General features: G+C 39.6%; 1 protein-coding gene across 1 annotated transcript; it reads left to right on the top strand.

The window, feature by feature from the left end:
- The first annotated feature begins 3385 nt into the window (after positions 1–3385).
- Positions 3386–20470, top strand: EED (embryonic ectoderm development). Its single transcript, XM_062514132.1, has 12 exons — positions 3386–3508; positions 6323–6475; positions 11769–11861; positions 12813–12878; positions 13585–13710; positions 13830–13911; positions 15466–15557; positions 16443–16576; positions 17688–17793; positions 18560–18718; positions 19156–19229; positions 20281–20470. The coding sequence occupies exons 1-12, from the start codon at positions 3386–3388 to the stop codon at positions 20405–20407; spliced, it is 1335 nt and encodes a 444-aa protein (XP_062370116.1). The 3' UTR covers positions 20408–20470.
- The last annotated feature ends 383 nt before the right edge of the window (positions 20471–20853 follow it).

Here is a 20853-nt window from a genome sequence, read left to right as displayed (position 1 = left end):
ATCCAGGCCTCTACTCCTTGATGCCTGCGCACTAACTCACTATTCCATATATCCTCCTTTCCCAGCACAGCACAACCCGTTCATCTTTAAGACAGCAAAATTAAGGGCTACCACACAGTTAGAAACCCTAAGCTAATTCTATGATACTTTAGAACACCACTATCTCTTACATTCTTTCTTACGTATCATCCACTGCTTACTCTTGGAGACAAAAGTTAGCTACCTAGAGCAGCTGGTTGCCAAAATCACCCCTAGAAGAAGGCAGAAGCTGTGTGGACTACCTAAAGCACATAAAGGAAGAAAGATGCCAGGGGAGGTGTCTTGCTAGACCAGCCACAAAGAAAAGCAAGGTGGTTAAAGACAAGGATGCAGCAAACACAAGACTGTAGAGTTGAAAATCTTGAGAGAAATGAGCAAGGCAAGTAGTAGAATCACAACCCTGGACTTCAGGAAAGCAGATTTTGGACTACTTTGGATCTTTTTGGCGGGATCCAATTGGTATGGGGCTCAGGACTGCTGGTTGATTTTCAAGGAGAAACTCCTCTAAGAAAAAGAGCAGTCTGTTCCAACGTGCAGAAAAACAAGCAAGTATGGCAGGAGACGAGCACAGATGTATAATGGACTCCCAGCTGAGCTCCAACACAAAAATGAAGTGTATGGAAAGTGGAAGTACAGATGGACTGCCCAAGAAGAGTACAGAGACATTGCTTCAGTGTGTAGAGCTGGTGTTAGGAAAGCCAAAGCTCATCTGGGAGATGAAACCATACAGAATGGGGAAGGTTACCAGGAAAGGCTTCTGTAGATAGAGTGGCAGCAAAAGGAAAGCTGAGGAACACATGGACCTGCTGCTCCATGGAGCAGGGGGCAGACACAGTCACAAAGGACATGGAAAACACAAGGGACACAAACTGAAGCATGCAAATTTCTGACTAATTACAACTTTAAAAAAAGATTACCATGAGGGTAATTTAACACAGAACACAGATGATCACAGTGGCTGCAAAATATCTTGCAGTGAAGGAATTTGTAACTGGACTCAATGAGGCCTTGAGGAAGTGGCTTTAACCAGCCCTACTTTGAGCAGAGGTTAGAGATGAGCTTTGAAGGTTCCTTCCAAATTCCATGATCCCATGATTCTGTGAAGAAGCTTACCTGGTAGAGAATGAATGAAAAGTGTGAGACTGATTTACTCTCAACCCATATATATATAAAGTACTTCAATGTCCGTGAATGATCCAGAAATACTGTGGTATGTATAAAAAAAACCAACAAACCAAAGCAGACTACCTATTAGGACTCCATGTCTTCGATGCATTCCAGAGTTTTTTTGACATTTATTATTGCAATCTTATGAGAACTCATATTTGGCAGAATCTTCACATATATATTAAATCCAGCCTCCTAAGTACCCACCATGTGTTATTAAAATACCACTAAATCACTACTTAAAGCTGACTGAAGACTAAAAAAAAGAAAAATATTGTTCTCATCTTTTCCTCTATATACTATGTCAAGGGCCCTAATACTTCTTAGTTAATATGTGTATGGTATTTATATAGCAGTATTATACTAATTAAAGAAATAATGACCTATATTTTTTCATGGTACCCCTCTGGAATATAAGAAAAGTTTCTCCCATGCCATTGTTGAGAAACTAAGGCAGAGAAAAGCATGGAGGCTTTCCAAAGAGAATCTCAGAAGAGCACAAATTGAAGCAAATTCCCTGAACTTTCAAGCTTGTGTTTAACCACATAACTAAGTCTTTAAATAGAAGCTAGATGAAATGTACTATGACATTTGGAAGCTGGGCTCCCCTGGTATACCAGCCTTTCATGTCTTCCGAGAAAGCAAAAGAAAAGCAAGTGGTTTGGACTAACAAGTGTCTACAGAGGGAAGCAGAGCTATCTTGAGAAGGAAGTTCCCCAGCATCTAGAAGATAGGAGGAGGCATAGACCTGCCAGGACACAGCACTTTGTAAGGGAGATTAACTGATTGATTCTGGGAGTGGGTGAGGAACCTTTCTGAACCAAGCCATGAAGCACAGGCTAGCTGAGACTTCCACTTTCCTCGTGAGCTGGTGAAACGTGGTGGAGTTGAAAGTGCAGCTCAGCTGGCCATCTGGAGCATGTCAGCTGACAGCTCCAGGACAAAGGGGAGCTGTCTTCTCCCCAGTAGCTCAAGGGTACCCACAGGGAGAGGTTAAAAATTCTCTCTGCTGAAACTTTGTGTCTGCCCTTCTTTCAACAAATCTGCAGCACAGTCATGATTTGGTCCTAATTAGAAGACACCAGTATTAAAAAAAACAAAAAAAACCCAACAAAAATACCCCAACTCCTGCTGTATTTTAGAAACAAGCCTGTATGTTTTCTTACACTTCTATCAAAACCTCATTCTTACAGCACGGACCTATGCAGGGCTTTTACCTGTAAACTATCATCTTTTGCTCTGTGTTGTATAATGCTTCATTGGAGCCTACATTGGAGTTCTGCAGAACAAAGACTGTTTATTGCTAAAAAACACTATAGTACATGCACCATTTGAAGTTTATCTCTTCCTCTTTATCTCTGAAGTTCATGCGAGATTAAATTTTATATACAAGGCACGGCTCACTTCTGTCACTGCCCTCAAAGCTTTTTTGAGAATGGAATATCTCCCTCAGGGAGAAAAGGCTTGTATGTGCCTCTACAAGAATAACAGATAAGATGCTGTGCCTGTAGGCAGATTACATTTCCCCTTTGTTAAAATATGTTTTTTATTTAGTTTTTTTTTAATTTTTTTAATTATTATTTTTACTGCTCATAATTATTATGACTCTGGGACCTGCGGTTTGCGAATAAATAAATAAATGAATAAATAAATAAACAAGCCCCTGGTAACTACAGTTATTTAATTTATAGCTGCAGAAGGAGCTTGCTAGGGTATACAGAAGAAGGAATCAGAGAAGAGCCTGTCTTTATTATCCGGAAACATTATTTGCAGACTTAAGGATTTTTGTGGAGTTAGAGAACACAAAAAAAAAGAGAAACCCCAACACACGCTTTGAGCTCAAGAAAAGATGGACAGAGGGGTCGGTGACACCGCGGCCAAAGGAGCTGCTGGTTGTTTCTCCACCGCCGTTGGTTTCCCACCGCACGCCGCTCGGGCCACAGGCAGCGCTGTGACCAGCGGGCCCATTCTCGGCCGAGCACCGCCGAGACGAGCGGAGTTCCCGCCGCCCGTTCAGCCCCTGAGGCGCGGCCAGGGCGCTTTTCCAGCGCCGGGAAAGGCGCTGCTCCGCCGGCGCGGCGGCTCCGGCCCGGGCAGCGCGGCCGCTTTACGGCACAGCCGTTCCGACCTCCCCGTCCGCACTTTGCGGCTGCGTGGCGGTGGGTGGGGGGCGGGGAAGATGTCTGAGCGGGGAGAAGCCCCGGCGGCGGCGGCGGCACCGGCGGGGGAGATGCCGGCGAAGAAGCAGAAGCTGAGCAGCGACGAGAACAGTAACCCCGGGGACCTGTCCGGCGACGAGAACGTGAGGCCGGGCGCGGGGGATGGCGGCGCGGGGAGGGTGGGGGGGGGGGCTGGTGTGGCGGGACCGCGCGCGCGCGCGCGCGCGCGGCGGGCGCGGGGCCTCGCGCCGGGAGTGGGCGGGCGGGCGGGAGCGCTGAGGGGAGGGGGCGCCGCCCCTCGGTCCCGCCGTGAGGGGACATCGCTCACCGGGACCCCCTCGGGTGTGTCCCGGGCGGGAGAGGGGATGAGCGGGGACGGTGGCAAGGGGGTCTCAGCCCACGCGTCTCGGCTCGGTGGCCGCTGGAGGAAGGCCCCGGTGGGAGAGACCGGGGAGGGTCTGGGGGAGAGACTCCCGCTTGGCCTCCACGTGGGTGAAGGTGGATTTGAGGCCCAGCCTGTGAGCGGGCTCTGTCTCGAGCTCTGCTTCCAAACGTCAGACTTTTGTTTTGTTTTGTTGTTGTTTGTTTTTCCTGCAAACCGGCAGCGTTTTCCATCTTGCAGTTTTGCATCGTGTTTCTTCACTGTCACGTTGTGGAGTAACATGCAGCGCGAGTTTATGTGTGCAGCCTCTTTGTGAATGAGAAATAGGAGATGGTGCTCGCATACTACTGTCAGCAGAAGGCAGCAGGGGTGGGGTCTGTAATCTCTAAATTAGATGACATTTTAGTGTTCAGAGCATAGGTAAAGTGATTGATATAGGATAACTTTATACTTGAAAGGTAAACTTAATCTAAGGTATTGAACAGTCGCTTTATGTAGTTACTGTGTGTGTTTTATAGTGTGTGGAAGTTTTTTTCCTGCACTTATCCAGGAAGTGAATGATGTGGACCACATCTTCCACAACATTTGGAAGTGGTGCTTGTGAGGTGACAGGCAGGTTTGAGATGTTCCACACCACTGTTCTTGTTTTTTGTTTCATAATTCAGCAGCATTTGTGGATCTAAGTGTAATTCGGCGACAGACGTTCAGGCTTAGTTTGCTGTCAGTTGTAGCCTATCACTGACTATGGAATAGGTTGGCCAAAGACGTTGTGGATGCTCCATCCCCAGAGATGTTTAAGGCCAGGCTGGATGTGGCTCTACACAACTGGGTCTAGTGAAAGGTGTCCCTGCCCATGGCAGTGGGTTAGACTAGATGATCGTTAATGTCCCAACACAAGCCACTCTGTGATTATATGATTCTCTGAATCTCTGATGTGGGTCGCCTCAGTGGTGAAGGGATTCCTTTTTCAAGAGTTTGTTACTGGACTCCACTACTCCTGCAAGATGGGGGATTCTGTTTAAAAGTTGACATAAAAGTGTTGATTTGGAGAAAGGGTGTGTTTTGCTCCACAGGTGTCCTGTGTGCAGATTTGTTGGTTACGTGGTAGTTGCAGATACCCAGTGTAGCTGTACCACACCAGCTGCCCTGTGTGCTCACATTGACAGTATCTGTATAGTCCAGAGAAAACTTCAGTCCTGTCAAATATTAAAATTCTGGCAAGTGCGCTTGGGAGATGAGAATTTGTCAAACTCTGAAATTTTTTTAGGGCAAAGGAGGAGAAACAGGAAAACTTAAAAATTATTAAACTTGGTTAGGAATATTTCTGGAGGGTTGGCTCCTTTAGGGGCCCAGTGTGAAGGGAATGGCTCCAGATTTGGGCAGTACACTTATGGGCTTGTGTGGTATCTTTCCTCCTTTATGTCCTCTGAGTGTCCTGTTTTTCAGAGTTGTTGAGAAAACAAAGACTAGTACACTTCTACAGGTTTCTGATAATACAGACATGAAACTGGGACAAAGAATAAATGCTTGGTGGGAATTGGTGTATTAATGTTTGTAGTTGACCTCATTCTGTGTTCCTAATGCAGCTTCATGAATCTCCTCCAGTGACAGGCTGTTGTCTGCCTCTGTCTCCCTTTAGTTCAGCTCTAGAAATTACCTGGCCTGGGACGACTTGTTTTTCCCCGCTAGTCTGATGGAAAGTGAACCGACTGTCTTGCCAGAAAAAATGGGAAAAGCTGATTTTTAACAAGCTGAGTGTACTCATATGGAAGCACAGGGTTGGCAGGTACAATGCAGGTGAAGGTGACGTTCTATGTGACAGGTGATGCAGGGAAATTTGCTTTTCAACAGTGCCCTGCAGTCAGAGTGCACATGAAATTGTAGTTACTGCTGATTATCCAAAGCCAATTTAACATCTCTTAGCGGCTGCATGGGGTGTTTTGTGTATCCCATTTTTTTTCCATTTTCCCCATTCTTATGCTAATGGTTGGAGGGGCAGTTGGATTAGTTAGCTGATCAGAATTTAGCTTTTAGAAGCAAGTAAGTATCTGTGGGAAGGAGCAGGAGGGAGAGGTGGGACTTTGTGTTCTGATATCGATGCTGACCCGCTGCAGAACCAGGCTGTGAGTGGTGTACAGAAGCCTCAGAATGGCTCGGTTCTTGGTAAGGTCAAGCCTCATGTTTTTACACAAACACAAACAACTCTTCTTCAGTACTTCAGAAGTACTCATTTCCTCTGGATCAAAGATGTTTTCTAGGAGAAGCAGCTGCTTTATCTCTAGACATTTTCTCAAGAGCAGCTACCAGTATTCTGAAGAAATGTCACTAGATCACAGTTCATATCTCCCCCTCTTGGATTAGTCTTTGTGTGATTCATGTTCTGTTTCTAGAGAGGAATGCTATTATGCTGGCATTAGATTTAAATACATGAATCTAAATAACACCGAGTCCTGGGAGATCTGTTCTTATGAATGACAAGAAAAAGTGAAAAGGCCAAGTGCTGCAAGGTTAGTTGAATTTATACAGCAGTTAACAATCTCTTCGTGACATTCTGTATAATTTCAAATGTTTCCAGGATGATGCTGTCAGTATTGAAAGCGGTACTAACACCGAACGCCCCGATACGCCAACAAATACTCCTAATGCACCAGGAAGAAAAAGCTGGGGGAAAGGAAAATGGAAGTCAAAGAAGTGCAAATATTCCTTCAAATGTGTAAATAGCCTAAAGGTAGGTATATGTGAGCTTCAGGGAATGCTAGGCACCACTTACTGGCAGCAGTGTTAATGTTGGCTGTGAGACAACATCTAGCTTGATACTTTTGAATGTCTTTAAGCAATTATGCTCCCTGCTGATTTGAAGCAATTATCTTTCCTACTTGGAATAGCCAAAGTTTTGAAGAAAAAGATACTGACAAATAGGAAACAGTAGGTAGTGCTGCAATTAACCCTGTTTTTGTACAGTTTGCAAAGTTTTGTGTGATGCTATGTTTATGTATTATATGGCATATGGAGATGTAGAGATAAATATGAGAAGTCTGATAAACAAACTGAGCTAAAACAAATCCTGGGACAACTCCATGCAAAGCACAGAACCTGCATAGATTTCTCTGTGTGTTGAAAAAAAAATACCCAAGCAAATCAACCCAACAATCTCAGAGTAGCTTTTTCCTCACACTTAACCAGATCAGGTATTTTCTGTCCTCTGGCAGTATCATAACTACTGTGTACAATTCAGTTAATTTATTGTGAGTGTTAGCACCTGATTTAGGCAGTATGTATCTTCCCATATAACAGGTGATAGTTTTAAGAGATGTGGATTCATGGTCTTTACTCCCTGTTCTTCTGTTTTAGCATAGTGCTGTTTTTTTCTGCGCTGGTGACAGACTATAGTGGACTGAATGAGTTTTCTCATTCATGCCTGTTTTACTCTGTCAGGATGTTCTTTTCTCATTCCTCAGCCTCTTGTGGGATATTTATGTGTCAAAAGGTGTAAATAAGCCTTATGATTTCATTTTTACGAGGTTACTAAATAAAGGATGATTGTGTCTGGAACAAGATGGGAGTTACGGCAAACTCCGTGAGGATCTGTGTAGCTCAGTAGTGGATATTTTCTGCAGAGTTACTCTAAGAGTATTTTTTCATTCCCCTACACTTAACTGTGGAGCTGTGCTGATGAGGCTCTTTCTGAACTTTATCTTCAGGCTGCCTTAGTAAAACACAGGGGTATCTAAGTGGGAGGGGATAAAAAGTTTGGAGCATGGAAACCTTCTAAATGAGCTTTGCTGCTGGAGAAATTGTGATACGAAGTTATCTGGGAAACAAATTTATCTTACTGTGTTCTTGAAGAATAAAAAATTACCTCCAGGCCTTTGAGGGTGTAGGAGGAAGGGAGGTTGTTTCATTTCACCAAGGTAGGCAGCAGTTCCTGTGATTTGCGTGAATCACCCCCACAGATGGTGCTATTTGTGGCTTCAAGTCATACTTCAGACACAGACACAGGCCTCTGGACACCCAAACTTTTAACAAGTTCTGAGCTTTGTTACTCATGCTTGTTTTTTGTCTGCAGAGAAAAAGGGTTAGTGCTTTCCAAGTGTCTTCTGGGAAAACAAAACGTTCCATCACCCCAGTGTCAATCCAGACCCCACTGTAGGGTGATCCAAAAGACCAAGCTATGAAACTAAGCAATCCTTGACTTCCTTGGACTTGGATCAGGGTCTGGGAACAGATTCCCGTGCAAGTGGAATCAAGCTGCGAGGGAATAAATGTAGCATTTCAATTAAGTGGGGTATTTTTATTCACTTTTTTCCCCACTGCTCTTTGATCTGAAATTAATGGTAATAATAAGAGATGTGCATGTTAAGACGAAGACAAGTAACAGCCAAATTTGGTTTTTTACTTCATGACTGAGGAAACTGCTCATCTTTTCTTTTTCCTGTTCTTCCATACTAACTTTGCAGATACTCTGAAGAAAACTCTAATGATTGAATGTTGTAGGTGGGTTTAGAAAGACATTTGTGACTCTTTGAGTACCGTGTATACCCTCATTTATGTTTTTGAACTCTGCTGTAAGATGCAGGTATTGAAGTTATTAAAGGTCAAAATGATTCAAAGATCATAGAAATTAATATTTTTTAGGAGTGTATAAATTACGTGTTCTTCCGTTTTTGTACTTTTGGTTTTCCCCTCTTTTTTTTTTACTTTTTTCCTTGGGGAAACAAAGAAATATGGCCATTACTGTCTGCTTTGAGTGTTAAACGGTTATGACTCAGCCTGAAACCTCAGTGCTTGCTAAATATGCTTTTTAAACAGTACTTTGGGAGTTATTTTGGATGAAATTTAAGCACCGGGAAAACAAAAATACAACTTGGAAAATGACAGGAAATAAACTGCCTTTTTTCTTTTTGGCGTAGTAAGTTACTTGTAAGATGCACTGAAAAATTTCTGCTTTCTGTGGGCTGAATGGAAATAGGGTTTATAAATGAGCCTACACTGCTAACACAGTTACACATCCTCATATACATATATATGTTTTGCTGATAGATCTTTTGGCAGAAAACCAATGTGTATTTTGCTATGTTGTGCTCCTTTTAAAGCAATGCAATTATTTTCCCTGCCCTTTACTTCTGCTTAGGGTGTGTGCTTAATTTGTAAGCAGCCTGATGTTGTCTCAGCTTCTACTTGCTGTCCCCTGACCTGGGCACCACTGTCCAATGCCACGCAGAATTCTATCTTGTTGATGTGTAATGGGGACTAAATGTAACTAAACCCACTTCCCATAATGGCTTACTTCCACTTCCAGGAGCTGGAAAAACACGTGTGGGTTGTTGGTTCCCCACTGGCAGTGTGGGTGACACGGATTAAAAGGATTCATGCAGGTGATTATTTTTGGCATGGTATTGACTTCACTGCTTTCTGTCTAAAACCAGGTCTAATCTTACTTTTTGGTTGAACCCAAGTTGGCATTGAGTGAGTAAGGCTGGAACTCGCCACTGATTATTTATTTGCTTTTGTAGCAATAGGTCTGTTTTCTTCTCTGCCTTCTTTCTCTATTCCACAAAGAACCTGGGTACTTTAAGTTTCGTGCCCTTTATTCATAGCAGGGACAAGATGGCATTTCACAATTTTAGTTTTGGACGGGTATCTGGGTCACTTCTGTCTGTACAAACCAGTGTCAGATTTGTGTCACATACTTGGCGTCTGAGCATAAACATTGTGCACGGCACCCAGAAGTACAATATTTTGGAAAACCTCCTTCATTGTTTAGCACTTGGGACAAAAATTGGAGCAGACAAGTATTTTCAAAATAGCTGTTTGCTCTCTCTGACTACTGGGGGTGTTGGGAGTTTATATAGGAGCAGAGCTTCTGCAGATACCCTGGTATCTTCCTACCTGGCTGCTTCATCCATCAAACACCAGCAAAACTTCAATATGTACAGTCAGGCTCCTGGAGATTGTAGCACTTGGTGTGAGAAATGTAGTATGGGTGAAGTAAGTAGAGTAAAGACATTTTTTGTCTTGTAGAGTAAATTTTTGCAGGGAAGTAGGTTTTCTTTGAAAAAGCTTGCAAAATACTTTAGGTATGTACTCAAATATAAAAATACAGAAACAGTACAGTGCTCTTTTATATATCTCTACTTATCACCTTAGTCTGGGTCCTACCTGGAAAATCAGAAACTTATTGCAACTTATGCTGGAAAAATATCCTATCTTGAGGGTGAAAATCTTACAGCTTTTCACTTTCTTTACTTTGTTACATTTATCAGAAACAGGACATATGACAGAGAACAAGGTAGTTCCAGAAAAACAAATGCAAAACCTGCTAATATGTCTCTAATAAAGCAGAGGGAATCCATGCATTTTACCTGTGTTATCTCCATGGGATATGTCAGAAGCACTATTCAGCAGCAGGAACTCCCTCAAGCAGAAATCTAAAACCAAGTTTATATTAGTGGAAAAACTTTATTTAACGTTCTGAATTTGATCTCTCAGCCATCTCTTCATACAAGACTTAAATACGCTCAAAAAATAAGGCTATCAAGTTAAATTAGTACATTTATTGCTGCAGAGTAAAGTTAATAAATGTAATGCACACAAAAAATCATGGCCTTGTATATGCAATTTTATGGCTTACAGTTTTCCTCATTCTTCATTTTTATTTTTCTGTAATGCTTTAAAGACACTGAATACCTGATTTTTCCTTTTATCCTGGGGTTACTAATAACCTCTCTACTTTTCCCTTTACTAATATCCTGTATCCCTCATACCATAAAGCCATTAGTCTGTTCTTTTGTGTTATGATGGGTAATAATTTGAATTAAGATTTGAACAATTCTTTTTCATCTGTACTGAACTTTGAAAGTTGTTACCTCTCTTAAGAATTGCAGGAGGGCCTCCATCTCCAAAAGATTTTCTGCTTTCTCTTTCTAGCTCTTCTGGTTATTTCTCTTAATAACAGGTACTGCCTTTCTCAGTGAATAATGCTATTTAAAATTTTTCCAGACTTCCTTTTCTTTTTCTAAGTAGTGTTAGACTCCCTACTCACACCCTCTCCTTGAATTTATTCTTTGGTGTTGGATAGGCCAGGGCTGCCAGGGCTGGTACATCTTGTGTTGTTTCTGAAGTGCTGCCATTTGAAGGCTGCTGAGCAGCCATCATGAGACACTTCCTTCCTGCCTGCACTGTCCCAGACAGTCCCCTGTGGGGAGGCACTTCAATGAACATTATTCTTGCTGAAAACATCCTGTCAGGACAGGCCAAAATACTGTTATCAATTATTAACAAGCACCACCATATTCATCACAATTCATAAACATACATGCTTTTTTTTCTTCTCTCAAACTGATGTAAGTGGTATAAAAATAATATTTGGCATTTCTCTGGTAACTGTTTGTAAAGGCAATATGAAAACATTTTGTAGACATGAACTTTGTAGCAGTATTGTGACATGCTGGAGAGAGTTGCTTGTGCCTGTGACAAAGTTACAAGACCTAACTATAATGTAATAGTTAAATGTGGCCCTTCTCCATACTTGTACCAGTACAATTCTTCTGTCTGCTGGTAATTCTTCCCTGTGAAGTTGCAAATCCTTCTGTATAGATAATTTTGATAGAAAATGCATATAGGTATGACCTAAGATGCAGAGGTTGCCTTATTGAAAATTGTAAAACAAAATAGTAGAGCTGCAAATACAACCTGGGAGTTCTGCCATCTTCTAGGCATAACTGAGACAACAGTTCTTCCCCTTTACTTTTTAAAAACTTGGTGGAGAAAGAAAAGGGAGGTGTGTGTTTGTCAGAATATTCCTTTAACCTCCCTTTAAGACAGCAAAGTTAAAATGTGATGTTACAAAACTATGATTTATTAACTGTTCACTGTCTAAAATTACACTGCCTGTGAACCCAGCTAGTATAATTTTAGTTTGAGGAGGGAAACTTGTAAATTAAACTGTTGAATTTCACAGCAATGATATGCCTGTGGGTTTTGTTCACGTTTTCATCTCTAATCTTACTTTACACCTATAGGAGGACCATGGCCAGCCTCTGTTTGGAGTCCAGTTTAACTGGCACAGTAAAGAAGGTGATCCTCTTGTTTTTGCCACTGTAGGCAGTAACAGAGTGAGTAATCTGTTTTTCATCATACGCCCTTCTGTGTGGTTCTGCATGCATTCCTGTTTTCAAGCAATCCCTTTACCTGTGTTCGGTACGGACACACAATACTTAATATAAACAGATGTATTTCTAATATGTGTAGCATCTGTTATCTGGGAGAGCTGCATCCTTTGGATTGTTCTACAAAGTCATGTTAGCTAATAAATCTGTCTAGTAAAGAAAAAAGTCCTTCAGTAATATGCATATGGGATAAAGAAGAGAGGTGCATAAATGTATCTTCTCAATAACATTAGTATTCATAAATGTTATTATTTTCTAAAGGTCATGTACTCATATGTACAGGATGAGAACTGTCTGCAATGATGCCAGCCAGCTTAGTAGCTAAACTGATGGCCTGTGTGGAGTGAATTTATAGACTTCCTCTGAACAAGGATCGATGTCATTTCAGTCTTGGAAATAACCCCTGAGAAGCACATTTTATGCAAGTGTTGTGAATAAATAAGAAGCATTTCATTTCTAGGTTTGTTTTGCCTGGCAAGTCACCAGAAACACTAAACTAAGTTTAAGCAAGGTTTCAATGAATCATTAAACTAAGTTTAAGCAAGGTATCACTGACTCATTACAAGACCAAGCCATGTTAGAGATGACTGCAGTAATTAATTCCAACAAGGGTTTTTCTTATTAAGCCAATTCAAATAATAGACTTCAATATCTGGAAAGGATAGCTGACAAGTCCTGGAATGGTGTTTTACCAAAACTGCTGTGGGTATTCTTTTATCAAACCATTTCCACCTGTTAAACAAATGAGTGATGGATGAAATCTAAACCATAGAGACAAGAGCACTCTACCTCTCCCAGTCAGGCAGTCAAGAGATGGGTGCATGTGATTTCCTTTTGAAGTGTCACAGCTAAGCAGTAGTCTCTCCCACTTATTTATTTTTGTTTATTTTTCTCCAGGTTACATTATATGAATGTCATTCCCAAGGAGAAATCCGTCTGTTGCAGTCTTATGTGGATGCTGATGTATCCTTTTAAGTTAAATACCCATGTGATTGCTGCTTCTTTATGAAAAATCAAGAGGCTTTGTAGGACAAAGCATGTAAATGTTTTGTCTGTGGTTTAATACTTTGCTCATGCAGTGCATTCTTTATGTTAAGTCCAAGTCCTGCCTCTTTCCCACATCCTAGAATCCCTCCTGTTGAAAAAAATGTTAAAAATGCAGACTCAGGGACCAGATTGTATTAAAATATTTGAAAACTGATTCTCCATCAGTTTAATCTTCCCAACACTAATATTTGTATAATGTTTCTCTGCTTTACAGTGGTCTCAGTTTCCCTGTGAATTGGAACTGGGTTTAAAGCTTAAGAATTGCATTTCATGCTCTGAAGCATTAATAATTTGTGTTGATCATTTGCAATACACAAGTCATTAACTTGTGAACTTGGTCATGATTCATTATTCCAAGTCAGAGGTGATGCCATGAAATAGAAGGTCTTCCTTGTATGTTAGGGTACAGAAGTGAGGAAATAAACATCTGTAGAAAAGATGATGTTGCTGGTATTTGCAGGTTTATAACTGAATATTTGTGTCTTTTTCTTATGGGGTCCAGCAGAGACTCCTGGGCACTTGGATAAAATAGCAACAGGTTTGTTTAAAATAAAATATTGTTCAAAAAATGGGAAAAAAAATCTCCTGTTTGTTCTGTTATCCTTAACTCAAGGCTCTGTAGGCTGATGAAAATTTCTATACCTGTGCATGGACATATGATAGCAATACAAGCCATCCTCTTCTGGCTGTGGCAGGATCCAGGGGTATTATTAGGATAATTAATCCTATTACAATGCAGTGCATAAAGGTGAGTGTTCAGAACTTTGAGATACAATTTGTGTTTCAGTAAGGCATGACACTTTTTTTCTTCTAAGTATATGTAAACATGAGGGGAGATGGTAACTCGGTCTCTGAATTCTACCCTAGCACTACGTGGGCCATGGAAATGCAATCAATGAACTGAAATTCCATCCAAGAGATCCAAATCTTCTTTTATCTGTAAGCAAAGGTGAGGAAAAACCTCTGTTGTTTTTGTATAAATGAGGATACTTTGGATTGGGGTTTGGTCTTGAATATGTCCAAAAACTTTCATGATTTTTTTTCTTTTATGAATGGCACTGAACAAGTTTACCTTGATAGTTGAGAGCAAATCATGCTTTTTACATGGCTGTATAGTTTATACTTATTAAATCTACAAACATAACTCCAGCTATGGTCCAAAGGGGTTGTGAATAGTGCTGTTTCTTAGCAAAGAATAATCATGAGCCTCGGGTCTGCTCTTTACTTTGTGAAAGGCGAATTAAATCTTTTTCAGTTGTTGGATCACGTTGCCATCTAGTGGGGGTGTCTTAATATTGCAGACAGCATTCACCATCATGTTAATGGGGAAAAACTTGGATTGTCTGTTGCTTGGGAACTTTAATTGGACTTTGTGTAAAAAGCATATTAGTGAAGGGAGTTTTTGGTATAGTGTCTTAGGGCTTGTCCAGAAAGTTCTAACAGTCACAACTTCCTAATCTTGACTGTTTTGTTAAGTAAGGGAGCGATCCACAAGGAGCTAGCTAGCCTACAGGAATGCCTGAGTTGGAAACATTCATTTAAGGGGACTTTTGACTTTAGTATATTTGGACTTACTGAGGAAACTACATGAGAACAGGAGTTGGGAAGCTCTCTGCTGCTTGCTAAGGTCAAGTTGGTGCTGTGGGTCTGTAAACGTCCAGTCTCTGTATATTTTTTAGGTTCTTTTTGTAATAATATTTTGACATCAGCCATAGTACTACAAGTTTTACTGTGCAATCTCTGGACCAGGTGCTATCACTGAGGCAGGAGAATATTTGGGCTATTAGAACTGTTTGGCTAGGACTTTAATAAAAAAAAGAGGAAAATATTTGGGGCTGCGTGACCACCAGTGTCCCTTCTGGGATTTTGGGTGTTGCTGTAATTAAGTGCAATGTACTTGTGGAATCCAAAAGGGAAATACACTAGAGGTTCCCATTTCCAAATGGAAAATACACTAGGGGTTCTTCATTAGAAATTGTTAAAACTTTCTTTAAATGAGTGGATTAGTCTGATTGACTTTGGAATACGTATTGTTTTTTTCCCTTCCTTACTGACTGTGGTTCATAAAGAATAATGTTCTAAAGGTTAAACAAATGGAAAGTAACAACTTTTTTGAATGTTGGTGTTAGAATGGCAGCAAGGAATTCTAGCATTTTTAGATACATAAAATTGTTTTTATGCCTGACTAAAAGCATATATTTGTCTGAGATCATACTTGTCTTTGCTTTTTGGATGATTTAAAGATCCAAGCATGTTTCTGCTAGAAACTGTCCCCAGGGAAGGGGGTGGGCACACTTTTTCCATTACAGAATTACTTTTAACAGTAAGTTAGTTATAATAGCAATTTTAGTTAATGCAGTTCTGTTGTTTCTAGCAAGGGAATAAGAATTAAGTGCTTTTTTGATGTTGATCTAAACACCTGTTACTCAAAGTGGTTAAGCTGAAATATATTATTCAAATGTTTGTATAAAAAGCAGTATGTAATTCTATTTGTTCTTTATAGATCATGCATTGAGACTGTGGAACATCCAGACAGACACGCTGGTTGCAATATTTGGAGGAGTAGAAGGGCACAGGGATGAGGTGTTAAGTGCAGTAAGTGGAAGACTGTGGGGCAGTGATTTAGATTTACAAAGGGTAGTGAGCAACTTTTTATCCTCTTGTGCACTGATTTGATATTGTAGCTACTTAAAAATAATCACCTTGAAGTGCATAAATACTGTTTTAAGGGGATAGGCAGCTTTAAATATCAGGTGGTTTGATTGATGTGGCGACCTCTTGCAGACAGGATCTGTGTTTTTCAGTAGCTGATTTTTTTTAATGTGCAGCCTTGGAGTGAGCAAAATAGGGCTCAGTGGGGCTAGAAAGAGGAAAAAAACATTTAATGGTGGTCCTACTTTTGAAGTTCTTGAGTTCTCATCAAGTCAAAGCAGTATAAGCAAATAAACATGGAGAGACATAGTAGTGAAGGAAAGAAGTTGAGATAAATAGTTTTTCAGTGGCTGTGAACAGACACTGGCACCCAGCAAATATCAACTAGAAGAGTTAACTTTTAATATGCTGTTCCTGAGAACTCTTTCCATTCCTGTTGTGTGACCTGTTGTGTGACCTGTTGTGATAGGTGTGGGGTACATCTCTAGGAAACCTGACGCTGTATTATTCACCCATGTCTTAGCCCTGGAATTCTGCCACAGTTGCTCCTAGGTAACTTAGTGAAGGAGGAGAACTAGTTGTAGATTGACTGTCTGTCACTGCTGTTGAATATGTTTCTATTTCTTGAGAGATACTAAATGTAATTAAGATGCTGTGCTGCTTTGCAGTGAGCTGGATTATATTCTTAGTATTTTTCTATTTGAAATATTAGATTTTATTGCATGCTCTGCACATAAAATGCTGTTTTGGTGGAAACAGTGGAATAAAGTCTGAGTTGATATAATGGAGCCTAGGGTGGGAGTGCTCAAAATTATTTTATATACATAGGATTATGATCTTCTTGGTGAAAAAATCATGTCCTGTGGGATGGATCACTCTCTAAAACTCTGGAGAATTAATTCCAAGAGAATGATTAATGCTATCAAAGATTCTTATGAGTACAACCCAAATAAAACCAACAGGTATGTAGTCTTCATCTCCTTGTCTGTCTTTGCAACACATGAATACTCCTATCAACAGTCCAAGTTTATTCCTTTGCATATTGGAAGTTTTTGGGGAATGACCTGGATGTTGTGCTGGGTACAGAATCTCACTAGATTGTGTGTCTTATTGATGTTTGTTTCACTAGAATTTTATTGAGTTCTGATTCAAAGTTCCAAAATTTTTATTTTTAAATATCTTAATTATTTCTTATTTGCTTGACTAGAAAATGTTTAGAATTATTATCTTAAAGCTTGTATTTCATGAATTTCAAGATGTCAGTATCTTTTCTTCATCTCATCTCATCTCAGAATTTCTAAAAGGGAATCAAATCTGTGTAATTAAATGTGGCAAATAATCTTATATTGAGCAGTTAATTATTGTGTATTATTTGACTTTGGGGGTGGGGACAAAACTGTTTGCATAGTAATAACTATAATTTTCATCATTCTCTGATTTGACCTCAGATATGAGTAAATTATCAAGTAAACATAGCAATTAGATACATGATAGATAAATCCTCCTTTATGAAGTTTTTCAACTTTTTGATCTTAACTTCCAGTTAAACCATTGAGAGAATTGAAGAGTCTAAAACACAGTGAACATGTTCAGCAATGAGACTAGCTGTGAAAATACTCTCGCTTTTTTTGGTAATGTTACCAAATATTAAATGATGCTTTTTAGCGTGCTTTTTTTAAAATGATGATTTTTTTTTAAAGTGTGCATTTCTATTTAACAATTTAGATGTTGCAGAAGCAGCATCAGGAGGACTGAGCTTTATTTAGTTCTTGAAGTATTTGGTGACAGGCGTTTTATTCAGCATCTGATGGAGTAGTTTTACTCAGCACTATCTCTGCACAGTCTTTTACATGGGAAACTTAGTTATTTCATTAGGAATGAGGATGAAAACAGACTGTTCCTATTACTATTAAAGAGAAAAACAAGCTGCATACAAAATTACTTTGTTGTAAAACTTTTAAAAATTTGGGGTTGTTCTTTTAACATCGAAATATGTTAAAACTGGTTATTAAAAATTACACTTGTGCTTCTGCATTTGTTTTTCTGAGCCTCACTTGGCCATTTTCTCCATAGGCCTTTTGTTTCCCAGAAAATTCACTTTCCTGACTTTTCTACAAGAGACATACATAGAAACTATGTTGACTGTGTACGGTGGCTGGGAGACCTAATCCTTTCCAAGGTAATACTGCAGCTTTTTCAACTACATTACATTTATTTGCTGGTCCTGAGGATCCTAAACCTTAGAAATTTTATTAGCATTTGGGTCTTTGATTCAATTGCTATCTTGTGTCAAATGGTTTTGTGGAGTGTGCTGTGAATTTTGTCACCTGTCAGGATGTGTGGTTAAGCAGCGTATACTTAAAAAGCAAAATTCTTACTACAGCTGTACTCTGCTACAAGTAAAGGGTTTCTGGCTAACCAGAATCTGCATGGAACGTGCAGAAAGGGAATCTCTAGATGCTGATTAGGGATCCTGTTGCTAAAGAATGGCAATGAGGGTTACTGTAATGGAGTAACTTTTAATTGTTGTGTCCACTAGTAACATTGGCTTGCAGATATTAAACCAGGCAGTTCAGCTGCCTTGATGCCAGCAATTGGTGAGTGCACCATCCTGTTAGTCAAAGGGATTGGATAAACAATCCTCAAACCAAGGTAAGTTTAAGCTGCTTGTGAAATTGTGTATGAGCACGTCTGGTTGACTTAGTCTGAAGCAGGTGAGGGAAGGCTCCTGCAGTCCCATTACCTGGCAAAGCTGTGAGGCCATCAGGTTGCATCAGGTTGCCAGTGATGGACAGTGATTATTGTTGAGGGGCAGAGGAGAGATTTTCAGTTCTGCTTTCATTAGTGTCATTGGGGAAGCTGTGAGATTAAATGTTTGCTTATAGTTAGAACTGATTCTGCAGTATAAATTATAGGTGATTTTTCTTTTCATTGTTTCACTCCAGTCTTGTGAAAATGCCATTGTTTGCTGGAAGCCTGGCAAGATGGAAGATGATATAGATAAAATCAAGCCCAGCGAGTCCAACGTGACCATTCTTGGGAGATTTGATTACAGCCAATGTGACATATGGTACATGAGATTTTCAATGGATTTCTGGCAAAAGGTACATGTCTGAATTTGCTTTATTTAAGGTGTATGTAGCTTTTCATTGATTACATGTTTATGGACATAGGAAGGGTCCTGGTTCATGTGATGTTTGAGAAACAGAATGGTTTGCTTTAAGGGGCTTTCTGTGAACCTGCAGCAGCTCCAGATTTTTCATTCTGGGTTCTGCCTGTGGAGAAGAAATTCCACCAAATAAATATTTATTTTCCACCAGAAATATGTTTCTTGGTCTTCATCCCCTGTCTGCAGAGATTGATAAAATGGAAGAAAGAAGGCAAATTGTACAGCCTTTCTGACTCTTCCAACAAACTCACGGAGTCATAAATATTTAAATGTTTGCACACAGATTATCAGCTCTAGAGCCTTTCTGAAATTCTGACTTTATTCTTTGAGGGAGTATTTTAAAACTTCTTTATCCTCTGCTTTCTTTTCAAGATGCTTGCTCTGGGCAATCAGGTTGGCAAACTTTATGTTTGGGATTTAGAAATAGAGGATCCACATAAAGCCAAGTGAGTATTTTTTTTTTTTTTTTGCTAAGCTGGGAGTTGGGTTACTTTTCTTTCTCCTTTCCTGATAACTAGAGAAATTATTTACAGTACTACTTACTTCCATTATAGCTACTATGGAAATACATATTGTGAGTCCCTGAAGGTTAATGTTTATTATATTTCACTGAATTATGATTTATATTATAGTAATGCCAAGAGGCCCTGGTGGGATTGGGCTATCATGTGTAGATATAATAAAAGGGCAGTTTATTTCTCAGAGAGTTTTCACTAATTGAGTGGAAATTTTGCAAAGCCATTAGGAGCATATGTGCTAGGTGGGTGTAGCACATGAGAAAGGTGAGATAGATGACAGGACAGGAGTAAAAAAGGGGTGGAAAAGTGAGGTATGAGCACAGTGTGGAGAAAACACTACGGCTTTCCACTTCCTCACCTGTGTTGCCAGGCAATTTCACAGCATGTCTCTTAGATACATAGAGATACAAATGTATGTGCATAAACATACAAATGCAAAGAAACCTCTGAACACAAGAAAAAGGCCCCAGACAAACCCACTCACAAAAAAATGGTATATATAATAGATATACACTGCATACATAAATACTTTATGCATTTTATATACCTTATATTTTATCTTATACATATTTTATATATTTATATATATAATCCAAGTAAATATGTATATATGAATATAGTAATGTATGAAATTCCTGGAAATGCTACAGTCTTTAATCACATGATTCTGATATTTCATTCCTAACCCTGGGAAATAACACTGAATATGAAGTCCTAAATAAACTTCAGTAAGCTTAAAAGGTTCAGTAAGCTTTCAATCTTTGCTTCAATAAAAATTGTCTGGATGAGAAACAACTGTAGGTGAGCAGGAAACTGCTTTCCCAAGTCCTCATTTGGAGTAGAAAATACACCATGAAGGCCTTAATCCTGTTGCCTTCAATTCCCCCAAGGCCACATAAATAAGGGTTTGCTGAAACACTGCTCCATAATGTAGTAGGAAGATTTAACATCAAGCTGAATAATTTTCTTTTCTTTCTAGGTGTACAACTCTTACTCATCCTAAATGTGTTGCTGCCATCCGACAGACCAGTTTTAGCAGGGATAGCAGTATCCTTATAGCTGTGTGTGATGATGCCAGTATCTGGCGCTGGGACAGATTACGATAAAGTACTTTTTCTTAATTCATAGAAGAAAATATATTTTCAAATTATAATATAGTCTGTTAACTTGCTAGTACAGTAGATGCATTTAGTGTAGACTTTCTCGAAGGTTCAGCAAGCTGGAGCTGGACTTAGTGATGTTTACATTCTGTGTATTGTTCTGCTTAAAATGGCTGCTTTTAATAAAAAGAAGTATTTTTGTAAAGTTTTCTGAATTGTCCATATTACTTATTTCCCACAAGAAGTTTTCACTTATGGCCTAGGAAGTTTCTTTGTACATTCATGTGATAGCTTTATACATCAATGTACTATAAATTCGGTATATTCATGCTTGCAGTTGTATTTTGTGCCTTTTGAAAACCTAATGAAGCTTTTATTCAGGGACAACACAAGGGAAATGCTACTCTTAATATAAATAATTGTTAAACAATTTCTAAAAATATTTTGAACTC

This window comes from Cinclus cinclus, chromosome 2 (genome assembly GCF_963662255.1).
Source record: "Cinclus cinclus chromosome 2, bCinCin1.1, whole genome shotgun sequence".
Classification (NCBI taxonomy): Eukaryota; Metazoa; Chordata; class Aves; order Passeriformes; family Cinclidae; genus Cinclus; species Cinclus cinclus.
Note: the sequence above shows the minus strand (reverse complement) of the source record. Positions and strands in the feature narration are given on the sequence as shown.

Bases quoted from the DNA above. Each gene is read 5' to 3' on its own strand.
- EED (XM_062514132.1), top strand. From the start codon at position 3,386: ATGTCTGAGCGGGGAGAAGCCCCGGCGGCGGCGGCGGCACCGGCGGGG. The intron at 3,509-6,322 runs GTGAGGCCGGGC...AAATGTTTCCAG, and splicing joins ACCTGTCCGGCGACGAGAAC to GATGATGCTGTCAGTATTGA. The intron at 6,476-11,768 runs GTAGGTATATGT...TTACACCTATAG, and splicing joins AATGTGTAAATAGCCTAAAG to GAGGACCATGGCCAGCCTCT.